The sequence below is a fragment of the Medicago truncatula genome, chromosome 4 (assembly GCF_003473485.1).
Source record: "Medicago truncatula cultivar Jemalong A17 chromosome 4, MtrunA17r5.0-ANR, whole genome shotgun sequence".
Classification (NCBI taxonomy): domain Eukaryota; kingdom Viridiplantae; phylum Streptophyta; class Magnoliopsida; order Fabales; family Fabaceae; genus Medicago; species Medicago truncatula.
In genome coordinates, this window is record NC_053045.1 from 27,928,049 (window position 1) to 27,953,688 (window position 25,640).

Consider the following 25,640-nt stretch of genomic DNA (forward strand, 5'->3'; position numbering starts at 1 on the left):
TCCTCAAAAACAACAGCAGCTATAACGTGCCTTATCAATTCCATTTCGGTTACAACATAAGAAACATGTGCCTTAATTACTCTTTAAGATGAAAGTAAATATCCTTAGACTAAATCAATTTAAAGAAATGTGGCTAAACGAATTAGACTAAGTCAACTATTAGTATTAATTATAAATAAAATAATAATAATTTTCTTCTAACACAATTGACCTTTAATACTGGTGTTTGTCATCATCAAAACGGGGGAGATTGTTGGAACAAAATGTGTTTAACATTACCACCATACGTTTTGATGATAAAAAGGTATTAAAAATGTCAATTGGATATGCTAATATTTGTTCAAGTGTGCAGGACCATAGACAATATTTTTTAAGTCTTTAATTCAAGTATTAGTTCTGAAAGAACAAATGAGAGCAATGAAATTCTCAAAGGAAGCTTGTGTTGAAATAATGAACAGAGTCTGAAGACAAAGAGCGTCTGAAGATCACCAGAAGTTGTCTATCAGAAGCTGAAGATCATTTAGAAGGCATTGGATGTTTATCCACTGGAGAGCGCAGGAAAAGGACATAGTACGATTGTACAACCACTACCTCCACTACTCCACTCCTCATGTCTCCATTAGTACAAGATAACAGTTGTGACTACGCCGATTATTCTCTTCTCAAGGAATGAATTTGAAATTGTTCCCTCCTAAGACAATAACCAAATCAAGCAACATATCATTGGTGATTATCAAGCTTCAACAACGACTCTTTTGATGTGCTGGCAATCAACAATGTCTCTTTCACACCTCTATATAAAGGAGTGAAAAATTGAAGATTGTAAGAGACTCACAACAATTTTACAAGTGCTAAAACTCTGCTGAAATTTTTTTCACATCAAGTTCACTTAGAATTTCTTAGCACCTTTCATATCTTAGAAATTACAGAGTCTGTATCTGATTTGTATTGTGAACACCACTGATTGTATGTCAAGTGTTCAAACCTCAAACATTTTCTGTGTAATTCTGTTTGATTAGAAGTCTCTTGCTTTTGTGCTTGAGCATAGGAAGACTCTTGTCTTTGTGCTTGAGCATAGGAAACCTCTTGATTTTGTGCTTGAGTAGTTTGAAGTCTCTTGCTTTTGTGCTTGATCAATTGTAATCAGATATTGATTTTAGTGAACTCTCCTTGGAAGTGCAAGGGGGACAGGACTACTTCCGGATTGTGGAAGGAACCTATATAATTTCTTTGTGTCTTTCTCTTCTCTCTATCTCTTTACTTTATCTGTTGCATAAGACTCTGAACTTTGTTCTAGACTCTGAACTCTATCAGACTCTAAACACTGGACTTAGTTTTAAAAAGAAGAAAAGACTAACACAATTCAACCCCTTTTTCTGTGTTTTTCTCACCTTCAAATCTCCCCTAATTCTTCAAACCTCAAGCTCTCTCTTTAGCTTCCTCTTCTTTCCTCTTGTGATCTACTTTCCCTCTACCTCTTATGTTTTTGTGAAATGAAATAATGAATGGTTTAACTTAGTTTTCTCATAAGAGTTATGCTTATCTAGTCACCTCATAATTGTGTTAGGTTTCTAATTGTCATAATGGATTCAACATCCTTACTAACTAATTCTCAAAAGTAATTACTCACTTAAACCGTTAAAACACCGAATAATTATCATCTCTAAATAATTACCCCAACTCACTAGTAACTTAGTAAAAATAATCATTCTCATTAAAATACTAAAAATAACCTTCTTAATAAAAATGATTAATTTACCCTTGCTCACCAAAATACCCCTTATTCTAAAAATGACTAAAATACCATTTCAGGCCAAAAACTCACTAATCCCAAATAAAATACACACAAGGATAAATAAGCACATACAAACACGCATAAACACCTATAATAAATAATAAAAATAATTCTAGCGAAAAACAGGTTGCTACGGTAGGTGACATGCCATATCTGTGGGTTTGGGAGAGTGCTATCTCTGGTACTTATACTACAAGGATGCCTATAAGTTGTTGTTGGATCCTTTAGGTTGCATCTTCATCATATTGGTTTGAGCTGGATTATGCGTCTTAAACTACCGTCTAATGTTCAATTTTTTCTTTGGGAGCTTTGCAATTACTTAGTTCTTGTTTATGTGGTTTTGAAAAGGAGGAGTATGATTGTCTCAGATGCATGTCCAATTTATGATGGCACCAATGAAGACTTTTTGCATTATTTGTTTCTTTATAGTTGCGCCTCGGAGGTTTGGCACCGCTGCTTGCCTCATTTCTTAGTACCCTCTGCAAATGTTGATCTTAAGGATTGGTTGAAAGAATCTATTAATAAACATGACATTATTATTAATTATTATTTGGAAGATTTGGTATTCGAGGAATATATATTTGTTTGAGGGAACAAAACATTATGGGTTGGATATCTTTGATCAAGTTGTAGCCATGTTGCAAGATGTTACGATGGAATTTGGGAACTCTGATTCAAATCACATCCAATGTGTAGTTAGGAGGGTGTCTTGGAAACACCCCCCTCCCTCTTGTCTCGATTTCTCTTAATGTGGATGATAGCGTATTTACAAATTCAGGTTTAACAGGGTTTGGTCATCTTACTCGAGATCATGAAGGCTCCTTTCTACATGGTTTATATGGTAATATTGATCCCTCTTGTATCTTACATGCTAAAATTCTTTCACTTTACCATGGTCTGGATTTGTGTTGGTTGATCGGTTGTTGGCGAGTTATTTGTTATTCAGATCATCTCTTGCATGTGATTAAGTTGTTCAGGATCCACTTAATACGTTTCACATATTTGGTAACTTGATTAGCTTAATTAAGAAGCTCTTGAGTCAAGATTGGATTGTTGGTTTGTGTCATACTCTTTGGGAAGACAATCTGCTGCTAATTGTTTGGCTAAGTTAGGTGCTAAAAGTTATGAGAAATTAGTGAGTTTAGATACTGCTCCTCCGAACTGCTTGCTGATGCACTATACATCTCTTTTGCTAGGCATTAGCTTTTTTAGTTTTTCCTTTTCCTTTCTTTTTCTCTTTTCCGTTTGTCACCAAAAAAATCCGGTGTACCAGAGTTGATTTTTGTCAATATTCATTTAAACTTTAATGATTCCCTAATAAAAAATAATAATTGATGCAAATAAAAATAAATAAGGGAGGAATATCTACTAATAAAAATAAAATAAAAGTGATGCAAATATACAAAACCATTCAATTTGATTTGACTTATAATACAAAGTTGACACATGTTACATTATAATTGGTTTACATATTAAAAGGAGACTATGTGATGATACAATTATTTGAAAAAGTTCAGCTGAGAATTTTTATTATATTCGGAGAAGAGAAGAAAAAAAAAACAGTGCTATATGTTATAAGTAAATTATAATTTGAACAAATAAATAAAATATGATGCAAACAAACAAAACGATGCAATCCGATCGATTTATTATATAAAGATGACACTAGGCTTACTTATTTTTCATGGTGCTTATTGGATATATGATTTTTAAATGATCTTTTCCGTATCTAGATTTTTTATTTTTTTGGTGATTACATGTAGCTAGACTTATTTAAATATTGGATATATGAGTATCTGTTTGTTTTTAATTTTTTAATAATACTTATTAATTTTAATTTAATCTATTTTTACTATTTCATATTATGTTTTAAACATTAACAATTTTAATTCTTAATTGTCAATTTTTAGTATATTATATGTTATATTTTATATCAAACATTTGATTTTTTTTTTTTTTTTTACAAGATATCAAACATTTGATAGTAAAAACATATGTTGTCCACTTGGGTTCCATAAAACTCTGGATATTAACCTCTGCAGTTGCACGCGCGATGGATATCTGATGTATTTTGTAAATATTTTTTTCCTTTATACATTATTTTTGAGAGACCTTTATACATTTTTTTTAAATGAATATTTTTTTTTACAGAATTACAATTGTTCAAATTAAACACTCAAGAACTGAAATGATGATGATGACAAAGGATGAGGAGGACTAAGAAGTTAAGCTCAATAGTTGCTCAAGATATTCAGCACCCAAATCTTCAAAGACAAACACATGTTTAGATTTAGTATTGGTCTCTCTCTTTGTTCGATCACCATTATGATCAATTTTTATTTTCTTTTTACTAACCTCATTGGATGATTTTCTCGCAATGTGTTCTCTCTTGATTTTTCTCTTGATTGCCAACACAGGAGAAGTACCTTCTTCTAAAGGCTCAGAATTTATAGCCATTTCTTTGAGTGAATCTTTAACTACATCCTCCGGAAAATTCAACACTGCCAATGAACCTTTTGCTGAAAAAGCGGCTTGGTCATAAGCTAAAGCGGCTTCTTCCTCCGTGTTGAATGTTCCAAGCCATACCCTAGCCCCTTTTCTTGTCGAGTCCCTTATCTCGGCCGCGAATTTCCCCCATGGCCTTCTTCGTACTCCTCTAAGCACCCTTTTGTTACTTTCTTTAATTGCTGGTAGTGGCAAGGATGATGCTAATGACGATGTCTTCTTTTTGTTTTTGTTCTTTTTGGATGGCAATGACAATGATGTTTCTGTTTCTTTGATCACTTGTGTATAAATAGTAGTATTATTATATGAGACTTCTAGTGATCCATTGCTTAGCAATGGAAATGAAGAGTTGGATTCAGCATATAAAGATAATGGTAATAATAATGATTCCTTTGTTTGTGATTGTGAGTCCTTCTTGAAATTGATATCACCATTGAAGTAATTAACGACATCTTCTAATTCCCAATAGATATTAGAGAGAGAATCTTCAGTGAAGTATAGAAGGTTTTGGTTTTGATTTTTTAAGTAAGGAGGATAAAAATTCATTTTTTAATATACTAATCAATGGCTCTTTATCAATTAGAATTTTCTATATATGTCTCATCTTGTTTTCCCCTTTTATAGTGAAACAGCACCAACTTTGAGTGGGTATTGTAGTTTGGAAATGTCTTATGTTACACCTCATAGTCATAAAGGTGTAGATACTTATAAATAAAGAGAAACAGTGGCGGATTTAAGAAAAAAAAATCGGGTGTGCCATCAAAAAAATTATAATAGTATATTAAGTATAAAGTTGATCAACAAAAATTAAACTACATATTTTAAAATTTAAAATAGGTTTAAATGCACTTTTGATCCCTCTAATTTAACTTAATTGAAATTTTAATCCTCCTATTTTTAAAACCACTATTTTGATCCCCCTATAATATATTTTTTGGGTTTTTTTAGTCCCCCATCAATTTTGGTGATTTGTCACTCTCTTTAATGTTGTGACATTGACATGTCATATGTGTATTGGTTTTCTCATTTTCCATGCCATTTATAATAATTTACATAGATAAAAAAATTTATTAAAAATAAAGAAATTAATTAAACGATGAGAAATTCCTCATCCCCACTTCATTCATATTCCTCCTTATTTTCAAATCAAACGAATTCAAATTCCCCATCCCTTCTTTCGTTTTCGAATTCATTCAAGATCTAAGATAATTATTATTGTGCGAATTTTCAAGGAGAAATGCAACTTTCCACTGAAACTATTGTTCCACAATATCAATATCCAAAGTTCAAGTTCACCAGACAAAGTTTTGTCACTTAAATCTAGAGACTCTTTTGGATTTTTGTATATTGGCTTCACTTTTGCCTAAAACAAATATTCATGTGAGATGTTGAACACGATGTGCCAACATCCTGGCATGATTCAGTTGACCTGCACCCTGCCTTGTTTTACACACGCGCTATTTTATTTAAGGAATCCACGCCTTTATTCTTGTTGGTCAAGCTGCGTGTTTTTAGCACAGGATCATATCGGTTTGTGATTTTCTAAGATTGTGTTATCTACTTAGGAAAGTTTGGAGGTGATCAGGATGTTCCTAATAATGTGTCTACATATTAGAAGTTTTCTTTTCTGATTCTGTTGTACGTGAAATGGATCACCGGATTGTTCTGAAGCCCAACAAGTTTACTGACCCTTATTGCTTCAGTATTTAAACAAGATTGGAAGACATAGAGAATCATTCAAGCTGTCATTTGAAGAATAGATCATCTAGGGTTTGAGTCTGTTTATGTGAGCCTTTCGTGTATCATCTTGATGCATGTTTAGGAATGTGTTTGAGTTGTAAATTGTGCACTACTCTGAAGCTTTTAAGCAAAGAGGTAGGTAGTTTGTAAATTGCACCTAAGCTGTGAAGTACGGCGTTTAGTTGTTTTGTTTGAAGGTAACTTCATTTCATTGTGTTTGTAATTTGAGAATCACAGGGGTTGTGATAAGGGAGTGAGATGGGATCTCAGATTTAGGAGTTTCTAGGTTGAAGTCAGTACGGGTAGGTCCTAGGTCATTAGTTCAAACGAGGAGTTTGCTGAGAGCTATTGAATACGAACTACACTAGTGGATTTCGTTCCTGGCTTGGTAGCTCCTAGAGTATGTGACGTTGCACCGAACTAGGTTAACAAACTCACTGTGCCTTTTACTTTATGCTTTACATTTTTCTTGTCTTGTGTTAGCTTAGTGTTCGAAACATTTTATTCAACATCTGTTTCTGTATAACTTGTGTTGAAACATCGTATAGAACATCGTAAGTCTAACGTGCCAGAATTTCAATTGGCATCAGAGCAGACACGCTGCCTGTTTTTAGGGTGAGATCCAAAGGAGGTTATTTCTGGTGTTATGGACAAGGAAGGAGGGTTTGTGAATAGACCACCTTTGTTGGATGGAACCAACTATGATTATTGGAAATCATGAATGAGTGCTTTCCTCAAATCCATTGACACCAAGACTTGGAAGTCTGTTCTGAAAGGCTGGGAGCATCCAGTCGCTCTTGACAAAGATGAGAACAAAACTGATGTGCTGAAATCTGAAGAGGAATGGACCACAGCTGAAGATGAGTTGTCTCTCTTGCTTGTGCGGTTGTTCTAGCCTCGATGTGGTGGTCCCCATAGCTCCCCCCATGACCCAACAGTGGTATCAGAGCTTCGGTTCGACGAAGGGGAGCATGATGTATAGATGGACTCAACGTCTATCTTGCTTGTGTGGTTGTTCTAGCTTCGATGTGTTGGTCCCCCATGACCCAACAATTTTTAGTACATAAAAACAAGTGAGCTTCTCAAAATTTGTTCTAAGACGACTTTAACAATGATTCACGTTGAAAAAATTGTGGAATTAAACCTTCAAATTGAAGAATTTGAATTCGTTTGATTAGACAAGAATAAGGAGGAGGATGAATGAAGATCGAGGATTTTAGAAATTAGGGTTCATTCCTCAATCTAATTCCATTCCTTTTTATGTTTTAATCCTTTCTATATTTTTAATTAATCAATTAGTTTTTCTTATGTATGTAGATTAATGATTATTATAAATGACTTGGAAAATGAGAAAGCCAACACACATATGACATGTTAGTGCCACATCATTAATAAAAGTGACAAATCATCAAAATTGATGAGACTAAAAAAACCCAAAAAATGTATAATAAAAGGATTAAAATAGTAATTAAAAAAATAGGGGAACTAAAATCTCAATTAAGTTAAAATAGGAAAATAATAAATGCATTTAAGCTTTTAAATTATCTCGCTACACAATACGAATGACTTGAAACCTTCGTTAATAATAGACTCAAAACTAATACTTATACCCATTCAATTATTCTCTTCTCAATGAGTGAAATAACAAGCATAAACAAAGAGTTCACAGAAAGATAAAAATCATAAGTTAATTACGTAATGAATATAATTGATCTTCCTACATCGATTTTTAACAAAATAACTCAAACAAAATAAAAAAGCTTCAAATATAAACACTAAACAGTGAACTAAACCAAGCCAAAACAATATTTTGTGTAATTGTAGCAAATAACTAATCTTACTAGTAAATACGAAATCAAACAATCAATTTTTTTTACAAAAACAAAATGATATTCATTCATTTAAATTAATAGAATACATCATAATCAACATCGTTAAAAACGTAAATGGTGAATCTGCGAACAAACTCATATCATCCAAGTTAATAGCATACAACGGCGAATGTCAATTAAAATCTAAATCACAAGAATACTCATATTTTATGTTTCTGTGTTGTTCGTCGTGAAATCAAACAATGCTGCAAAAGATGACGAACAACACAACGCCGCACTTAGACGACAAAATCACAAAAAAAATATAAAATATGTGAAAATCACTTACTTAGATCGAAAAAAAAGGAAAAAATACAGATGGGTGACTCTAGATCAAAAATAATATAAAACCACCCCTTCGATGAGTGTAAGAGAAAGAAAACTTAGAAGGAAATTAAAGTTTCTCTCAATAAATAAACTAGGACAAGCAACATGTCAGACATGTTTAACAATCAATCAATCTTCGTAATAGTAGCAATAAAAAAACACAAGGTATTAACAACAATAAATCCATAATCAAGAAGAACATATAACATAATAATATTGTCACTTCAGGATTAGTTGTAATAGTTGTATTATCGTGTTTCAATTCAAACTCGCTAACATATTTGTGTTTTTTTTTTGACAAAAGCTAACATATTTGTGTTATTGATCCATATATTAACATATCTTTGAAGAGCTTTCAAAACAGGGAACGGTGTGAAAAAAAAAAAAAACAGAGAGCGCAAAGTGGATTATATTAATCAATAAAAGTATTGAACTATTAGGCAAATAAATTTATTCATAATCAATTGCAACCAACGAAATCAAATTGATTCATAATCAATTACAACCAATTTGATTAATATAATCCACATTATTAGGCAAATTAATTAAATTGCAACCAATTGATTCAAATAATCAATTGCAACCAACGAAATCAAATAATCCATATTATTAGGCAAATTAGAAATACTTCATTCATCCATAATTATATGACTACTTTTAAAAAAGTGTTGCCTCTAAATACAAGACTATCTACAAATTTTTAGATACATTTATTACTATTTTTCCAATTACACGCTTATTAATAGGGAAATGTTAACCGGTACCTCCAAAACACTAGTTAAGAATATCCTTAACCAATGCTCCGAGGCACCGGTTAGCATGACCCTTATTAATATTATAAACTATCTTGGAATATGAAAAATCAACATTAAATACAGTTATACAAAAAAGACAATTTAGTACTCCCTTCGTTTCAAAATACTTGTCGCAATTTTACAATGTACACTATTCACATAACTTACTTTGACCACATTTTTGAACTAATATAATATGTAAGATGTTTGATTTGTCTCAACGAATATTTTCAAAATATCAAATGTTCATCAATTTTTATTTTATATAATTAAAGATATTAAATGTCAAAATTGTGTATTGACATGTGTACAACGGTTGACTGCGACATGTATTTTGAAACGGGGGGAGCAGTAGTAGCACATTTTTCAGACAAATTTATTACTTAGGGACGGATTCAATGTGGGGGCAATGGGGTCACCTAACCCCATTTGCCTCCATTTGCTTATTGTATTTTTAACCCAAAATTATATATTTATGCAGTTTGACCCCACATATATAGTATTATTGTTTTTTACATAGTTCTTTTAAAACACTACAAAAAATTACCAAACTAGGAAGGATCCTAATAATGAATGTTCTAATAACACTTGTTAAAAAATCAAATGAAGTAATTTTTTTATAAAAAGTTGCTATAATTATTATATCGATAAAAATAACACTTATTTTTAAAATAAAATTTTCTTTTATGAAATCTTTAACCAATTTTATTAGAGCATATCGTTAGCAAGACCATAAAACTACTATTATGCTCTAAACTATTCCTATATTTGTTGAAAAGGCTATGTGATTGACGCCGGTGGTTGAAAAAATAATTAATTAAGGTTATATTTTTACACTCTATTAAAAATGGAAAAATATTTTTAAAAAATCAACATTTTAAAGCAATTATAAACATAATTTTTGCACGCTTACGTGTTTATATAATTTCATATAAAATTTTATGATATAATCTGAACCCCACTTATTAAAATTTCTGGATTCATTTATTAAAAAAAAATCTCAATTCATCATCAATAATTCTAACACCTTTTCTTAATATTTGTGCTTTTGCTAACTTATCTTAAAAAAAAGGACAAGAGAGTAGTTGTTTCCTTGAAAGAAAAGAAAAAAACTTACGATTGAAACTAATCAATAATTGAATATTGTTAAAGAGTGTCGCTGAGACATTCGTTAAGGATCCTATATTTAAAAAATATTTTTTAAAAAAATTAAATGTTACAATTTCTATATATTAAATACACATATTTTTATAAAAACTTATTATTAAAAGTGTTTTAAGAGTATTATAAGATACTCGTAATTATGGATAATGCTATATGAATTCTGATGCAATAGATAAGATAAGCTGATGATGTCAACGATTTATTTATCATTATTGTTGTAGACTGTAGTTTAAATGAAAAACATTTCAGAGTTACTGTGGAAATGAAGGGAAAGAAAGACACCGAAAAGATTGATAAAATGGAATAGTCAACTCCAATTAAGTACATAAAAAGGAATAGTCAACTACAATTAAAAATTTATATATATGGTACAGATTTGGAGGTTGCGACAGATTTGATTCAAGTAGATATGTGCAACTTCTTATGGGACATTGGCATAAGATTGCTACGTAAGATTGTGAGAGTTTTGATTTAAAACCATTTGATATGCTTTTTATTTATTTATTTATTTTTATTTTTGTTGTTTTCATACCGTTTAATGTTGAAACTCATACACTAATTAAATACAAATAACAGAGTATCACGGTGTTTGCTGTGAACCGATATGATAAAAGAAAAATGATATTTGTACAACCACTTTTTAACAACTTTTGAAGCAACCATTGAACAGCACACGCCAAGGTCACCACGTGCACATCACGTGGACAATATCAATCTTACATTCTAATAAAAAGGTATGATATTTGTACCCTTGGATCATGTTACTGCATTTAACTCGTAGATGGTGATCATAGAGGTCGTGGATTCTTTGAAGTGCAAACCCTAGTCTGACACACTAAAGGAAGAAGAACTACGATGGTACATGAACCTTCTCAAGTTCTTCATAACCACGTACCAAGAGCTATCCAAAAAAAAACTGATCCATTAGTTTTCAGTCGGGAAAGGCTATAAGGTGTCCAATAATAGCCTTTTTAATGTACGCCAAAGCCAATACAAATCCTTGCATGAATACCTCACGAGATTCAACGGTGCCACGGTCAAGGTGGTAAACCTGAACCTAAAAATATTCGTCGGAGATTTCTAGAACGCCTTAAAGGAAAGACATTATACCGAGTCCCTCACCCAAAATCCAATTGATTCGATGGAGGAAATCATGCTTAGGGTTGAATGTTACATCAAAGGCAAGGAGAACAACATCCAAGGCATCACAATACAGTAGTGATCAATTGCTTAGTTTCTAAAATATTTGAATATAAATACGAATTTAAGGCTATAACTCATCTAAAGGGAACCCCGCAATTGTAAATGGTTGAATTGCGGGGATTTTAAAATAAACTTCCACTGAATAATCGTAGGGTTATGTTCTACTTTCTTAAATCCAAACATAAGGTAAGTTATAAAGAAATAATCACTCGATTTAATTTCCAACAAAGACGAAGGGAGGATTCAAGGATTCCTTAATTGTCGTTACACTTTTAAATCACAAAAACTTAATCTTGCATAAGGCAGTACAATTAAAACCCTTCAAACCACTCCAATCTTTTCTCTCTTTGTTTTTTTTTTTTTTTAAAATAAGTTCGACTAATTACGGAGTTAAACTACAATTCCTATGAAAACGATAACTTACTAATTTATTACTTGAGCACGATTGAGTGCACTTGCTCACATCATACACTATCATACGCCAAAAAATGGGAATAATGTAGAAAATTCATATGGTTAGTGTAGGAACAACTACCCTTAACATATCAAAGAGAGGGAACCTTCTAAACAGCTCCCCGAGAGGCCTTTAGAAATCTCCACTCCAGTAAACACCACGAGGAAGCGGATTCTGCGAGAAGCTCATCATACCAAAGTTCTTCGTGAAAGCTGCTCAGATTTAGGCAAGTGTACCAAATTGTTTACCAAGTAATAAAGTGTAAGTAGAGTATCATATTCACAAAGATTGTCGTTCCAACTAGGCAATTCACATTACTTATTTCATAACAATAAAATAAATAAAAGATAAGGGTTTAGAGTTTTGCAATTTAATCTGTTTGCAACATAGCAAAGTTTACCTGTTTTGATTGCATAATGTTAGCGGAGGTTAGGATTCTTCGGATCCCCTATATTTATTTGTTGGAATTACTTAACTGTCAAGTCTTATTCAGCTTTTAGCATATTCTATATAAGGGATGAGGGAGTTTACTACCTATCAGCTGTCGAGTTGCACCTGCTGATCACACAGGTAGGTAGATTTGGGGTCCTAATCTCTGAGAGATATGGGTGTGTTTCCCTCCAGCTGTCAGTTGCAACCATTACACCAGAGTTCCTACGGGTTTAAGTGTGTAGGGTTATCAATCCTATAGAGAGATACACTTAAGCTTCGAGGGTTACGTGTAGTTTCTTACTTTCTCAGACGTATTTGAAACAATGACGTATAATAGGGTTTCTAAATTCAAGGTATGCTAAAGGTTCCTTTGCCTATTTAATCTTAGAAGGAGATCAGCACAATCTCCCTCTCGGTAGTTCTACAGACGTGCATCCCTATCTTGCCTACCTTACCAAGATGAAAGAAGAATGAAGTTACTGGTTGATTTAAGTCATGAAGTCACATGTTTACCTAATTGCTAAACTAGTTACATCCTGATTAAGCCAGGTATTCACAAATATTAGGTATGTCATCTCCCTGAGTGATTTTATATCAGGGTTATACTTCAGAGAAGACAAATCTTATACACGACAGTAAAATTAAATAGGATTAGAAAAATAAATGAATAAAGATTTTAATGAATAGGCCAGGTCGTCTGTTAGAGGTCTATGGTTCAACCTATTAAAAGTTCGATCCGAACTAACTCGTTTAATAAATAGGTCAAGCTTGAGCTTTTTAAAAAGCATATTAATTTAAATAGGTCAGGCTTTAGGCATATAGAAAAGCATATTAGTACCAGCCCGTATATGAGTATATTATATTTTTCCATATTTAATATTTATATTTAGTAATACCAAAAAGAATTACTGATCCTTCAAATTTTCATACCCTATAATTATTATTATTTCAGTTTTTATTTTGTATTAGTGATACAAGCACAATACAACACTTGGCATTTCCCTCATAAATCAAATGAACACTAACTATACAAGAGTTACTCACACCAATTATCATCCACCAAAAATTAAAAGAAGACACACCGGGATGGGTGAAGATCCTCTCCATTTGGTAAAATAAATGGAGTTTTGCAAGTTGGAGAGAGATAGACACAAAAAATAGATGGTGGGTCCTACCACTAAGTGGGTCCCACCATCATTAATTATATTTTACTTTTTTCAAAATTTTATGTGTCTTTATCTCTCCAAATTGAAGAAATAGAGAAACACATAAATGGAGAGGATCTTAACCCCACCGAAACACATAAACCCAAAACAATCCAACTCCAATTTCAATGAGTTACAATTATCAATCTGTGATGGCTCTTGGTTTACTTCCTTACTTTCACCCTCATCTATCTATCTATCCAATTCTAAACGAAGTAAGAACATGTGTTAAAGACTTTTTAATTTAAGATTATTATTGTTGTGTTTCTATTTATCTATAAATTTTACAATTATGTTTTATTAATTTAATTTATATCTAATTAATGTTTATCTATATATTAAGTATGTTGCATAAATTGAAAAGAAAGATAAATTGATGAACATACTATATTTAAAATTTGTAACACAAACTAGACTTAGGCCTTAGTTTTTTCAACTAGGCATAATCTATTTAAGTAAAACCTGACTCATCCCGACCTATTTCCACCATTAATAGTGACACATAAAATGAGGGTCTCAAGCAATTGACATGTTTGATCATCTATCATCACAATTGTTATTAGTGTGAACCTAAAAAATTCCGGCCTCCCTATTTAAATCATCAACTTTATGCACATTACCAAAAAAATAAAAAAATAAATCATACTTTATCTTCATAAGTCAAAACACTCGTACCTTTTTTTCTCTTTGAACAAAAATCATTTTTTTACCTTAAATTAAATTTAGAATAAAATTTAGCCTTTCAAGAGAAAATTGGTTAGTAAAATTTAGAATACAAATTCAAATCTTCATTGGAATAATCGTTAATTTAACCTTTTTTTTTAAGGGGTTAATTACCTAATTTCTACCGACATTTAAATTACTAGGGGCTACTTCCTTTGAAATTCAGAGAGGCAGATGTCATGTCTCAAAAACAATCTTCTTTTTGTGAAAGTTAATGTAGGGCTACTTCCTTTGATCTTGAGTTAATGAGTTTATTAAAGTTGGCATTGCCAACCGCGTTGGTATGAAACATTACCCACTTAATGATATGATTGAAATGGTTACACTTGAGTCTGCCAAATAACTACTAGTATGCTCCCCATGACTTTAGGTTTAGAAAGGACTAAAAATGTAATAAATTTTGTAAACATATAGTTCTTCCTCTATTTTAAAATGAATATCGTTAAGATTTTACACACATATTAAAAAATGCATTAATTAAAAAAATGTTATTTTACAAAATTATCTGAATAAACTATTGGTTTGTTTTTCATTAAAGAAAAAAATAGGCTAAAATATAGTTTTGATCCCTGCAAATATGTCTCATTTTGATTTTAGTCCCTGTAATTTTTTGTTGTTGTTTTTGATCCCTGCAAATATGTCTCATTTTGGTTTTGGTCCCTGGCCACACTTTTGTGATGATTTGCACATGTGGCACATGATGAGTGAACCAATTTATTAAAAAAATAGTCCCTGCAAAATCTTTTGATTTGTATAAAGGTCCCTGCAAAATATTTTACTTTTGAAAATAGTCCCTTTTAATAGTCCCTAAAGGGACTATTTTCAAGAGGGACTATTTTCAAAAACAAAATATTTTGCAGGGACCAAAAACAACAAAATTTTTTTACATGGACTAAAACCAAAACGAGACATATTTGCAGGGACCAAAACCATATTTTAGTCAAAAAAATAATACTCCCTCCGTTTCAAAATACAGGTCAACCGCTGCACATATCCCAATGAACAACTTTGACCCTTAATATCTTTAATTATAAATAATAAAAATTTGATATTTTGAAAATATTTATCGAAACAAATCAAACAATATCTCACATGCTAACATTTGTATTTATATATTAGTTAAAATATATGGTCAAAGTAAATTATGTGAATCGTGCACATGTATTTTGAAACGGATGGAGTACTTTGGAAGTAATGTATATAATATTAATTGAAAGGTACAACCGAAAGGTAAAATGTATTATTGTATTTGAAACTCAAAGTGACATTTATTTTGATTTTTTTTTTTTTTTGCTAAAATGACACTCATTTTAAAACGGATGACGTAATAAATAGTGATGCAACGTGAATTGGATTTCTCTCTATTACAGTGCTGGTGGGACGCGGCTTATATGTTTACAACTTTCTGATGTAGGACGTGTGTAGCTGCCATAGGCTGTTTTGTTAGTTCTCGGAGTGTCACCTTTTGTAGTTAAGATCCTCTCTATTTGCTAAAAATAAATTGATAATATCATTTGCTGAGAGGTAGATACGAAAAAGTGTGTACTCGGTCCTACCACTAAGTGAGTTCCACTACTATTAATTTTTTTTAATTTTTTTTGTGTCTTTATTTCTCCAAATGGCATTATCCATTTATTTTAACAAATGGAAGAAATGGAAAGACTAATAAATGGATAGGATCTTGACTCCAACTTTCGGGTGCCTCCTGGTGATAAAAGAGGGAATTATTAATATTATCAACTTGTACCCTTAGGGCACATGTTAAGCAACCAAATATAAAAAAAAATTATTAAATTTTGTGCATTCAATTAATTAAAAGTAAAAAATTTAAATTCAAATGAATTAATTAAAACAAAATATTTTTACGTTTGACTCGTTTTTTTTATAAACAAGGAGAGTGGAAGGGCATCAAGAGACATCATCGACATCCCAACTAGGTTGGCACCCCAAGAGACCTCCATCCTATGTTGTCAAACTCAAAAAAAAAATTAATAAAAAAGGGGGAAAATAATTACAAAAGGAGGGGGGGACTAAAACGAAACCATCCTAAAACAGAAAAAAAAAAAAAAAAAAAAAAAAAAAAAAACAGAAAAGAACACAGCAAAAACAACAAAGACCATCGAAAATACATCAAGGGAGTCTGTAATTAAGGAGTCCACATCTATCTCGAAAGAAATCAAGCCTTAAATCAGTAGGATGACTATCCAATCAAACCACACCAATAATTGAGTGCCCCAAAGAAGCCAATTTATCCGCACAGCAGTTTCCTTCACGGAAAACATGAGAAGAAATAACCTGAACTCCCAACCGTCTAGCATTGTGCCATATGTTGCATAACATAATAGGAACCAACAAAGGGTGTGAAAAAATCAAAATAGCACTGATGGAGTCGCTCTCAAGCCTAATGTTCCTCCACCCTTTTTGGGCAGCATACTCAATAGCAAAAATAATTCCCACTACCTCCGCATAAAAGACAGATTGTAAACCAACATTACAATAAAAAGCACCACGAAAGGTGCCTAGATAATTACGGAACAGCCCCCCACAGACTACTTGTCCACCAATCACCGAACCATCCGTGTTAACTTTCAACCAAGTCGAGGTAGGGGTCTTCCATAAAACCAAAATGATTTCCTTGACTCTACGGCAATGGTGATAGACCGCAAAGGAATCAAGAAAGGTGAAGTCCCAATGCAAGTACTTTTGACTCATTAACTTGTACCTTAAAAGCACAAATTAACATTTCTCTATTTTGTATTCCTTTGTCCCTTCTCTCCGTGAGCTGTTGCGCTATTAATAATTTTTGTTGTTAAAAGAAAATAGTTTTTTTTTTGTTAAAAGAAAATAGTTAAAAGTATAATAGGAAAAATATCATTGATGTTTTATTAACATTGTAAAATAAATTATAATTTGATACAAATATTTTTCATAAAGCGATATATAATTTGTAACGGAGGAAGTATTTTTTTAAAAATAATTAAGCAATTGTCCTCATGTATAGATTTTTAGTTTTTAATTTAAAAATATTACTTGGTCTCTTTTTTTCTTTTGCATAGCTTGTTTCCTTGGTGCGCTCTCTCTCTTTTTTTTTTTTTTTTCTTTTCTGAAACTTTTGATGTAACTATAATTTCCTTATAAGAAATGTTAACGAGTGCTTCTGAAATACTCTTCAAGAGTCTTATGTAATAATTTTTTATGAAAAGTTGTGTATTCTATACTTTAGAAATTAAACGGAGTTGACTAGAAAATTCAGTTAATATATTTCATTTTAATTATTTTCTTTTAAATATTGTGTATTGTAGTTGTTGTATTTACCATAACTAATTATCTTTTTATACAATATTTCATGGATTGTTGTTGAACATTATTTTCATAATCTACCAAATACCCTAGATTTTATGGTCCGCTCTAAATGAGTTGGTATTGTTTTATCGAGGATCATGTTTCTAACGTTGAGACTGCGTCTTTACCACCATCGTCAAATGTTAGTTTTCTGATTTTCAAATTTTATTATCTACCGAAGTTATTATTAGGTTGAGTCACGATCAGGTCGCTCTTTTTAAGACGTTCAGTGACACTGTCTAAAATTGTGCAAGACAGACTATCAACTCCGCCGCCTCCAGGATAAAACAAGCTCAACTACAACTGTTTGATAACTACTGCGCTTTAGAAAACCGTTCGAAAATTACACCTCCAATATGGTACCAAGACCATTCTTTTAATACTTAAACCACTCTAATATGGTATTGTTACCACTCTATTATGGTGCCGAGATCACTCAAATATGGTGCTATCACCATTCTAATTATTTACTTCTCCAACTATGATGCTATGATCACTCAAATATGGTTTTACACCATTTTAAAGTTTAACTTCTTCAAGAATCGAAGAAAAATATATTTTAAGATCATTCATAATTTTGAAGGGACATTATACCGAAAAAGGGACTATGATCTTAAAATATTATTTATTTCAAAGGACTTAAAAATATCGAAGGGACTATGAACTTAAGGTCATTCTTAATTCCGAAGGAACATTAAACCAAAAAGGGACTATGATCTTAAGAACACTATTAATTTCGAAGGGACAGAAAAAGAAGATAAAGAGAAGAAAGACTCGTCAACACAAGTCAAGAAAGGAAGAAGAGAGAAAGAGTTCCCAACAACTCAATTAAACTCTTTGATATATTTTTTTAAACTGAGTGGAGTCCTCTATTTATATAGAGATTTTGTAATTGTTTTAGCAACAATTGCGACAACAGTCACTCTAATGGATAAGATGAAATTGGAGTTTATCCATTAATCAGTTCAACAACACTTGTGGATAGGATCAAAAGAAACAAATCCACAAAAGTGGTGGAGGAAACAAACTATTGGATTTGAACGAAGGAAATATAAGAAATTTAATTAAATTCTTATTCTTATCGCAACAATCATAAGCTAAATTTATGGGAAGTGATATTCACGAATAAAAATAATAATTTCTATTATTTTTATCATCATCAAGTATTTAAAATTAAATACCGCAATTTAAACACTGCTAATGTGTGTGTTCAATTAAATACCGCAATTTAAACACTGCTAATGTGTGTGTTCTATTTTATGTGAGACCCCACACTTTATTTTTTCAATTCACACAACACTAGATCAAAATATAATTACTTGGTGTTTAATCTTTCAATTTTTCTTCCAACATCACACCAATGTTCCAACAATCTCCCACTTGAATTTAAAAAATGGTTTCAATAATTACGTCAAAACGTTTCTATAAGGTTGCTAATAAACAAAGGTGTCGCCTACAACTTGAACATTTGCATAGTGGATAATATTCTAATTTAACAAGAGTTGCTTACAACATTGAACTCTATCTCAGACATAGAATCCACACACAAACCTTTTCCTAAGGTGTATTCTAAAAGCCCGTGCGTTTATGGCCCTGCACGTTTGTCCCAGTTTTAACAAACGCTCTAGGTATTCTGCCCCGAATCCCATAGGAACCGACCTCAATTCCACATTTGTATAGGTGAGTTCATCAAGAGTACTCATGTAGCTATGTACTCCACTCAACATAGAGTATATATTATCTCATCTTCATGTCGCTGCAGGATTCATGCTTTATTAATTTTCTCATAGCATGTTCTCTCACTCATGACTTGTTATTATCCATTGAACATATTTCTTGGGATCTGCAGTCATTTAGGAACCTCTTGCCTTTATTTATTTTTGTGCTAAAAATTAAATGTCATTTGTTTGTGAAAATATTAATGTGAATAAAGAAAGAAAGAATTTTTTTTTTGTTTTTGTATTTTGTTGATTTGGAAAGACAAAGTCTTTTTACCTACATACCCGAACGAGATCAAAATCACGTAGTTCGGGATAAAAAGCCGAATGATTTTTTTGAAAATGATTTTAAGGATAAAAAGCCAAAGTGGCAAAAGATAAAGTGGATTTAATTTATTTTAATTGAAGAAATAAAGTCTAATATAATTAAATTGATTGAAGATTGATTTAAGAAAAATGAAAATGGGAAAGCCACTTGATTGAAAATCAAGGTTTGTTTGGAAAAGATTTTTTTGTGAATTTTTGATTTTTTTTTGTTGTTATTATATGTTTAAAGCCTAAAAAATAAAGCGTGATGAAATAAAATAAAACGTAAAGGATTTTTCATAATGACGTTGGATCAAAATAAAAATCCCCTTTTTCTTGGATTAAACTATACTACTATTTTTTTGCGTTTTTTCTTTTTATGCGTAAAAGCCGAATAAATAAATATGCATGCAATGTAATATTCTCATTTATATTTACATTTGTCCCTAAATACATTCTAAAGCATAAAGGAATGAAAGATAAAATGCATGAGATAATATAAAGCATTAAATAAATAAATATGCTAAAGAAAAATAAAGAAAATAACATAAAAGAAATAAGGAAAAAGCATGAGATGATGTTAAACCTAAATAAACTTAAAAAGTGTTCCTGTGAGCTTAACTCAGTTGGTAAGGACAATGCATAATATATGCAAGGTCCGAGGTTCGAACCCCGACCACCACAAAAAAAAAAAAAAAAACTAAAATAAAAAAGTGCATTAAATAAACTAAAAAAACAAATAAACACTAAATAATGTTGCATATTGCTACATATGCTTAAAAGGAAGAAAAAAAAGATGACAATAAAATTAAATAAAAGAAAAGGAAATAAATAATAAAAGGAAAATAATGTATAAATAAAATAAAACAAAAGGGGGTTACACTAGTAAAGCAGTGGGATGCAGAAATTAAAAGAGTAGAAAATGCTGAAAAAACGTAATGGGCCTCAAAAAGGAGCAAGAGTGCAGCTGGGCCTAATGGGGATTGAATCTGGATCGTGTGATCCAGATCTGATGGCCAGGGATGAGGGTACACAGTACGAGAAATGTGTAGCGTGCGTAAGATAAAAGGGAATAGGGATATAAATACAAAAGGCTTAATAGCAGTTTTAACCCCCTAACTTTCTCAAAGTTGCGATTTTGGCCCCTAAGAAGAAAAACTACAAAACCGACCCCTGAAAATTGCCTATTAGGGGGGTATTCTGGAAATAATAATTTTACAAGAACGAAAACCAAAATAAAAAATTTACAGGGGCTAAACCTGAAAATGACCTATATTACAGGGGGTAAAACACTATTAACCCTATTAAATATCATTGAATTAAATAAAAACATAAAATTGGGGTGTTACAATGATCTATATTGAATTGATACTATTTATTCATGATGCAGCAAAGAATGTATACTTGTCAATAGGATAACTTAGAGATACACAAAGAAGAGATAACGTGAAAAGAAGATCAAAAAGACGAATGAACGCAAAGAATGGTATAATAATAATAATTCAAATTTATGCAAAAAAGGATAAGCTATTATAAATAAAAGAGACACTTGGGTATGAATTTGCAATACCGATACATTCAAGGACTATATAATAAGAACACTCATACATTCAAAGACCAAAGACTTGTTTACCGAAATTATATGAATGAATAAATAGTACGTGATAGTGTGATTTGGTCTTTATGTGTAAAAATACATATGAAAAAAATATCACATCATAATAATAGAAACCTTATTGAATTATCCAAACGATCCTGAGCTATATCAAGATCAACATTAGCTCTAAAAACATCCAGTGTGTTGGCTGCAACCAAGCATTGTCATTCTTGTCATGTTATATAGGTTTATCCCACTAAGTGGAGCTTATAAAAAAAATTGATTTTATGTTGACATATTCAAATGCTAAAAGTAAAAATAGGTCAAGACATATAAGAGTAACTTTAGACTTTGGTCATTATTCATCAAGAATGGAAATAACATGGCAAAATTTATAAACTTACCCGGCCAGTCCACAAATAAAAGGACAAAAAAAACCTTTAAATAAGGCCTTTATTTTGCCAAGAAATCCTTCAATGGTTCATCTTCATTCTCAAATTCAAAAATTGGAGAAGAAAAAACAATAAGTTTTAAATCTCAGGTATAATGAGACCTATTATCTATTCCATGTCTTGATTTAAGAAATGCATAGAGAAGACCTCAACTAAGTTCTCGTGATCCTTTTATCATACAATTATAAATGCAAAAAATAGCATTCATCAAAGTGAATGACTTGTAGATGATACTAAATTGGACACTGCCAAAACATTGCATTTCCATTTCTCCCGTTTTGAAATCTCTCTAATGGCTGTCTTCCACACAGGTTTGGCCTGTACTTCATACACTTTGTCATTTGTTAGGATTTGTATGTTGTCAAAACAAATAAAATAAACCACGCAATCTATCATAAATTCAAGTAAAGAAACAAATAAATAAACAAAAAACTTATGAATGCATAAGCAGTAGCTGGAATTTACTTGTTCCTCACAATCTTATCACTTTATGTATACCATGCAAACTCATTTCAAGTAAAATGCATAAGCAGTACCATGCAAACAGAGATTGGACAATAAGAATTCCAAAAGGAAAATGCTTTATCTCGCGAATTCTTTCTTCGCGGAAAATTCACGAATGCTTTTATTAACTATAGAATAAAAAACTGGCCGGCATGTTTACTCCTCCAAATTTGATTTAGAGAAATGATATATTTACAACCATTTTTTTACAATTTTTGGACAACTTTCTCTCTCATACTCACATGATGCTCTTACTCTCTCTTCCTTTTTCTCTCTCCATTATTTTTGACCAATAAAAATAAAGAAAAATAAGATAATCAACAAAGTTATCATCAAATGAATGTCCAAATATCATTACTCTCCGATTTATATTAACAATTACAACCAAACTTGTTATTTAGAACATTCATTTTGTTTTATTGGGAACATAAGCACAACAGAGATGCATGGGACATGGAGACACGTCTACTAGCAAATCCAAGTGGTGTGGCGGTGCAAAACAGACAATTATCATTACCTTTTGGTTATAATATATATTCCATCCGTTTCTAAAATATAAATAAAATTCATTTTTTAAGTTTATTTTTTTAATAATGTATATGATTCATAATATAGATCACATATATCATTAAATAAATAAATTTAAAAAATTAATTTTACTTATATTTAAAAATGGAGGGAGTAGACAATAAACTTTCCAATACTTCTTTAAAGCGCTTAAAATACATAGTAAAATTATGTTCATGAAAATGTCGCTGTAAATTCTGTCGCTTTATATAGCATTGCCCATTCCAAAAAGCACAAGTATTCCGCAAGAAAAATTGAATTAATTAATAATAATAAATTATAAAATTATATATATAAAAAAAAAAAAAAAAGCACTAGTCTTCTTATGAAACTTTTTTTAATAATTAAACCTTTGTTGAAACAAAATGCGTTTAATACTACCCTTTGAGAGTTTTGATGATAACAATGTATTAAAAATTGTCAATTGGATATGCTAATATTTGTTCAAGTGTACATGACCATAGGCAAAATTTGATATCATTATGAGGTTCTGGAAGAACAAAAGAGAGCAAAGGAAGCTTAAAGCGTCTGAAGTGAAGTGCTCCTAAAGTGATCACGTCATCAGAAGCTGAAGATCATCAGAAGTTGTAGTTCATCAGGAGATGCAAGACTTAAAGCTTTAAAGGTTGTTCAATAGATTCAATCTCGTCCAAGCATTGCAAAAGACCAGAGCAGTGAAGCAACGACTATTTTGAAAGGATTTGAAAGCATTGGATGCTTATTCTTTGAAAGAGCGTTGACATAGTATAATTGTACAAAGTGTACAACCACTACCTCCACTACTCAGTTTGTGCCTCTGCTACAAGACAAGAATAACAGCTCTACTTGCAACAATGTTCCTATATACTGGGAATGGATTTGAAATTGATCATTCATAGGACAATAACCATATCAGGCAAAAGATAATTGGTGATTGATCAAAGCTCCACGACTCTTATTTTTATGTGTTGACAATTCACAACGTTTATTTCACACCTCTATATAAAGGAGTGAAGATTTAGAGAATGACAAGACTCTACAACAATTTGAAAGCGCCAAAACTCTGCTGAAATTGTTCTGCATCAAAAGTTCACTTAGAATTCCTTATCAAAATTCATTTCTTAGAAATTCTAGAGTCTTAAGAGTCTGTTTCTGATTTGTATTGTGAACACCATTGATTGCATATCAAGTGTTCAACCTCAAACAATTTTCGTTGTAGTTCTGTTTGAATTTAGAAGTCTCTTGCAGTTGTGCTTGAGCATTAGAAGTCTCTTGATTGTGTTGAGGAGCATAGGAAGTCTCTTGCAGTAGTGCTTGAGCATTTGAAGTCTCTTGCTAGTTTTAGCAGTGAGCAGTTGTAATTAGATATTACATTTTACTGAACTCTCCTTGAAAATGCAAGGGGGACATGACTACTTCCGGTTTGTAGAAGGAACCTGTATAATTGCTTTGTGTGTAATGCTTTAATTATTTTTGTTTTTTTTAATTAGGCTGTGTTTGGTAACACAAAAAAGCTAGCTTATAGCTTGTTGGACTAGCTTATAAGCTTGTTTTGATAAAATGAGATGTGTTTGGTAAAAAGTTTTTCTCACTAGCTTATAGCGTTTTTTAAGAAGCTAATCCAAGTAGCTTTTTAGCTTATAGCTTGTAGCTTTTTATACTTTCTTCCCATTTTAACCTTTTCTTAATTTTATTTTATTTTATTATAATAAAAAAAACTACCCACTATCTTCTTAAACTAACCATGGCCTCGTTTGGATAAACAACTTATATAGATGCTTATAGCATTAGGGCTTATAACATTAGAGTTTACATCATAAGCTCTTATACTTGATAAGCTATTTATGTTTGGATATGTACACTAATAAGTACTTACATAAATTGAAGTGTTTGGATGTGACATTACATAAGCAATTATCGAAATATTAAATATTTTTAATTTAAAAAAAATCAAAGAATCGAACCACAATTATCAAGATTTATTTTGATAAAATTAATCAAGATGTAAAAAAACAATATTATAATATATTAATTATAATTATATATATATAGTATAATTAATATTCGTCCTTAAAAAAAAATCAAAGTTACCTAATTGTATGCTGCTTAAACACTCTGCATAAATAAACTTGAGAAATTATGATTGTAAACTTATCATATATATAGATATTAGTGTACAATTTGTTACTAAAAAAAGACGAGTTAAGTTTGTTTTTTTTATTCAGTTTCATTTTGTTACGTAACAAAAAAATAATAAAAATCTTCCTTAAAACAAAAAAAGAAATCTTAGTTACGTGTGTTACTTTAGTAAGATAAACATATATCAATTTGTTACTTATGCACCGCTAAAGATAACTAACATTATAATTACAATATATGTTTTTTTTTACTAAAAACAAAAAAATAAAATAAAATGTATGTTTTGAAAAAGTGGATCCAGAGAGAATCGAAGGAGGTTACATAAATTCATAAGCTCCTTGTTAAGCCGGAGGGTAAGCTGAAAATTTAGGCTTATTAAAATATGACATAAGCAGCTTATGAAACTATGATAAGCTGTTTTAATTTATTTACCCAAACACCTTTAAAAAGGCTTATGGGAGTAGATAAGCCCACATAAGCTCAAAATAAGCCAATCCAAACGGGGCCATGTTTACCATGTATGGCTTTTTAAATTTTCATGTCCACTTTTTTGTTTTTTTTTTACTTTGCTCATTATTCATATAATATATAATTTTATATAGAATTTATAATAGTGAAGCAAATTTAGTTAAATAAAATTCATAAAAATAAAATAAAAATTGTTAAATAAAAAAATTCGATTGAATTCATAAATACATTTATTATTTTGGAGATGAAAATAATTTGAAATATATTTAAATATATAAAAATAAATGTGTTAAGTAATAAAAATTATATATATGATATTAAAAAAAATTAAACAAGCATGTCCTTTTATGTCATT

The 25,640-nt window shown here is 31.0% G+C and overlaps 1 protein-coding gene across 1 annotated transcript; it reads right to left on the reverse strand.

The window, feature by feature from the left end:
* Window positions 1–4,012: 4,012 nt before the first annotated feature.
* Window positions 4,013–4,846, reverse strand: LOC11445192 (ethylene-response factor C3). The gene has a single exon (XM_003606170.1). The coding sequence runs from the start codon at window positions 4,844–4,846 to the stop codon at window positions 4,013–4,015; it is 834 nt and encodes a 277-aa protein (XP_003606218.1).
* Window positions 4,847–25,640: the final 20,794 nt, after the last annotated feature.

Bases quoted from the DNA above. Each gene is read 5' to 3' on its own strand.
- LOC11445192 (XM_003606170.1), bottom strand. From the start codon at position 4,846: ATGAATTTTTATCCTCCTTACTTAAAAAATCAAAACCAAAACCTTCTA.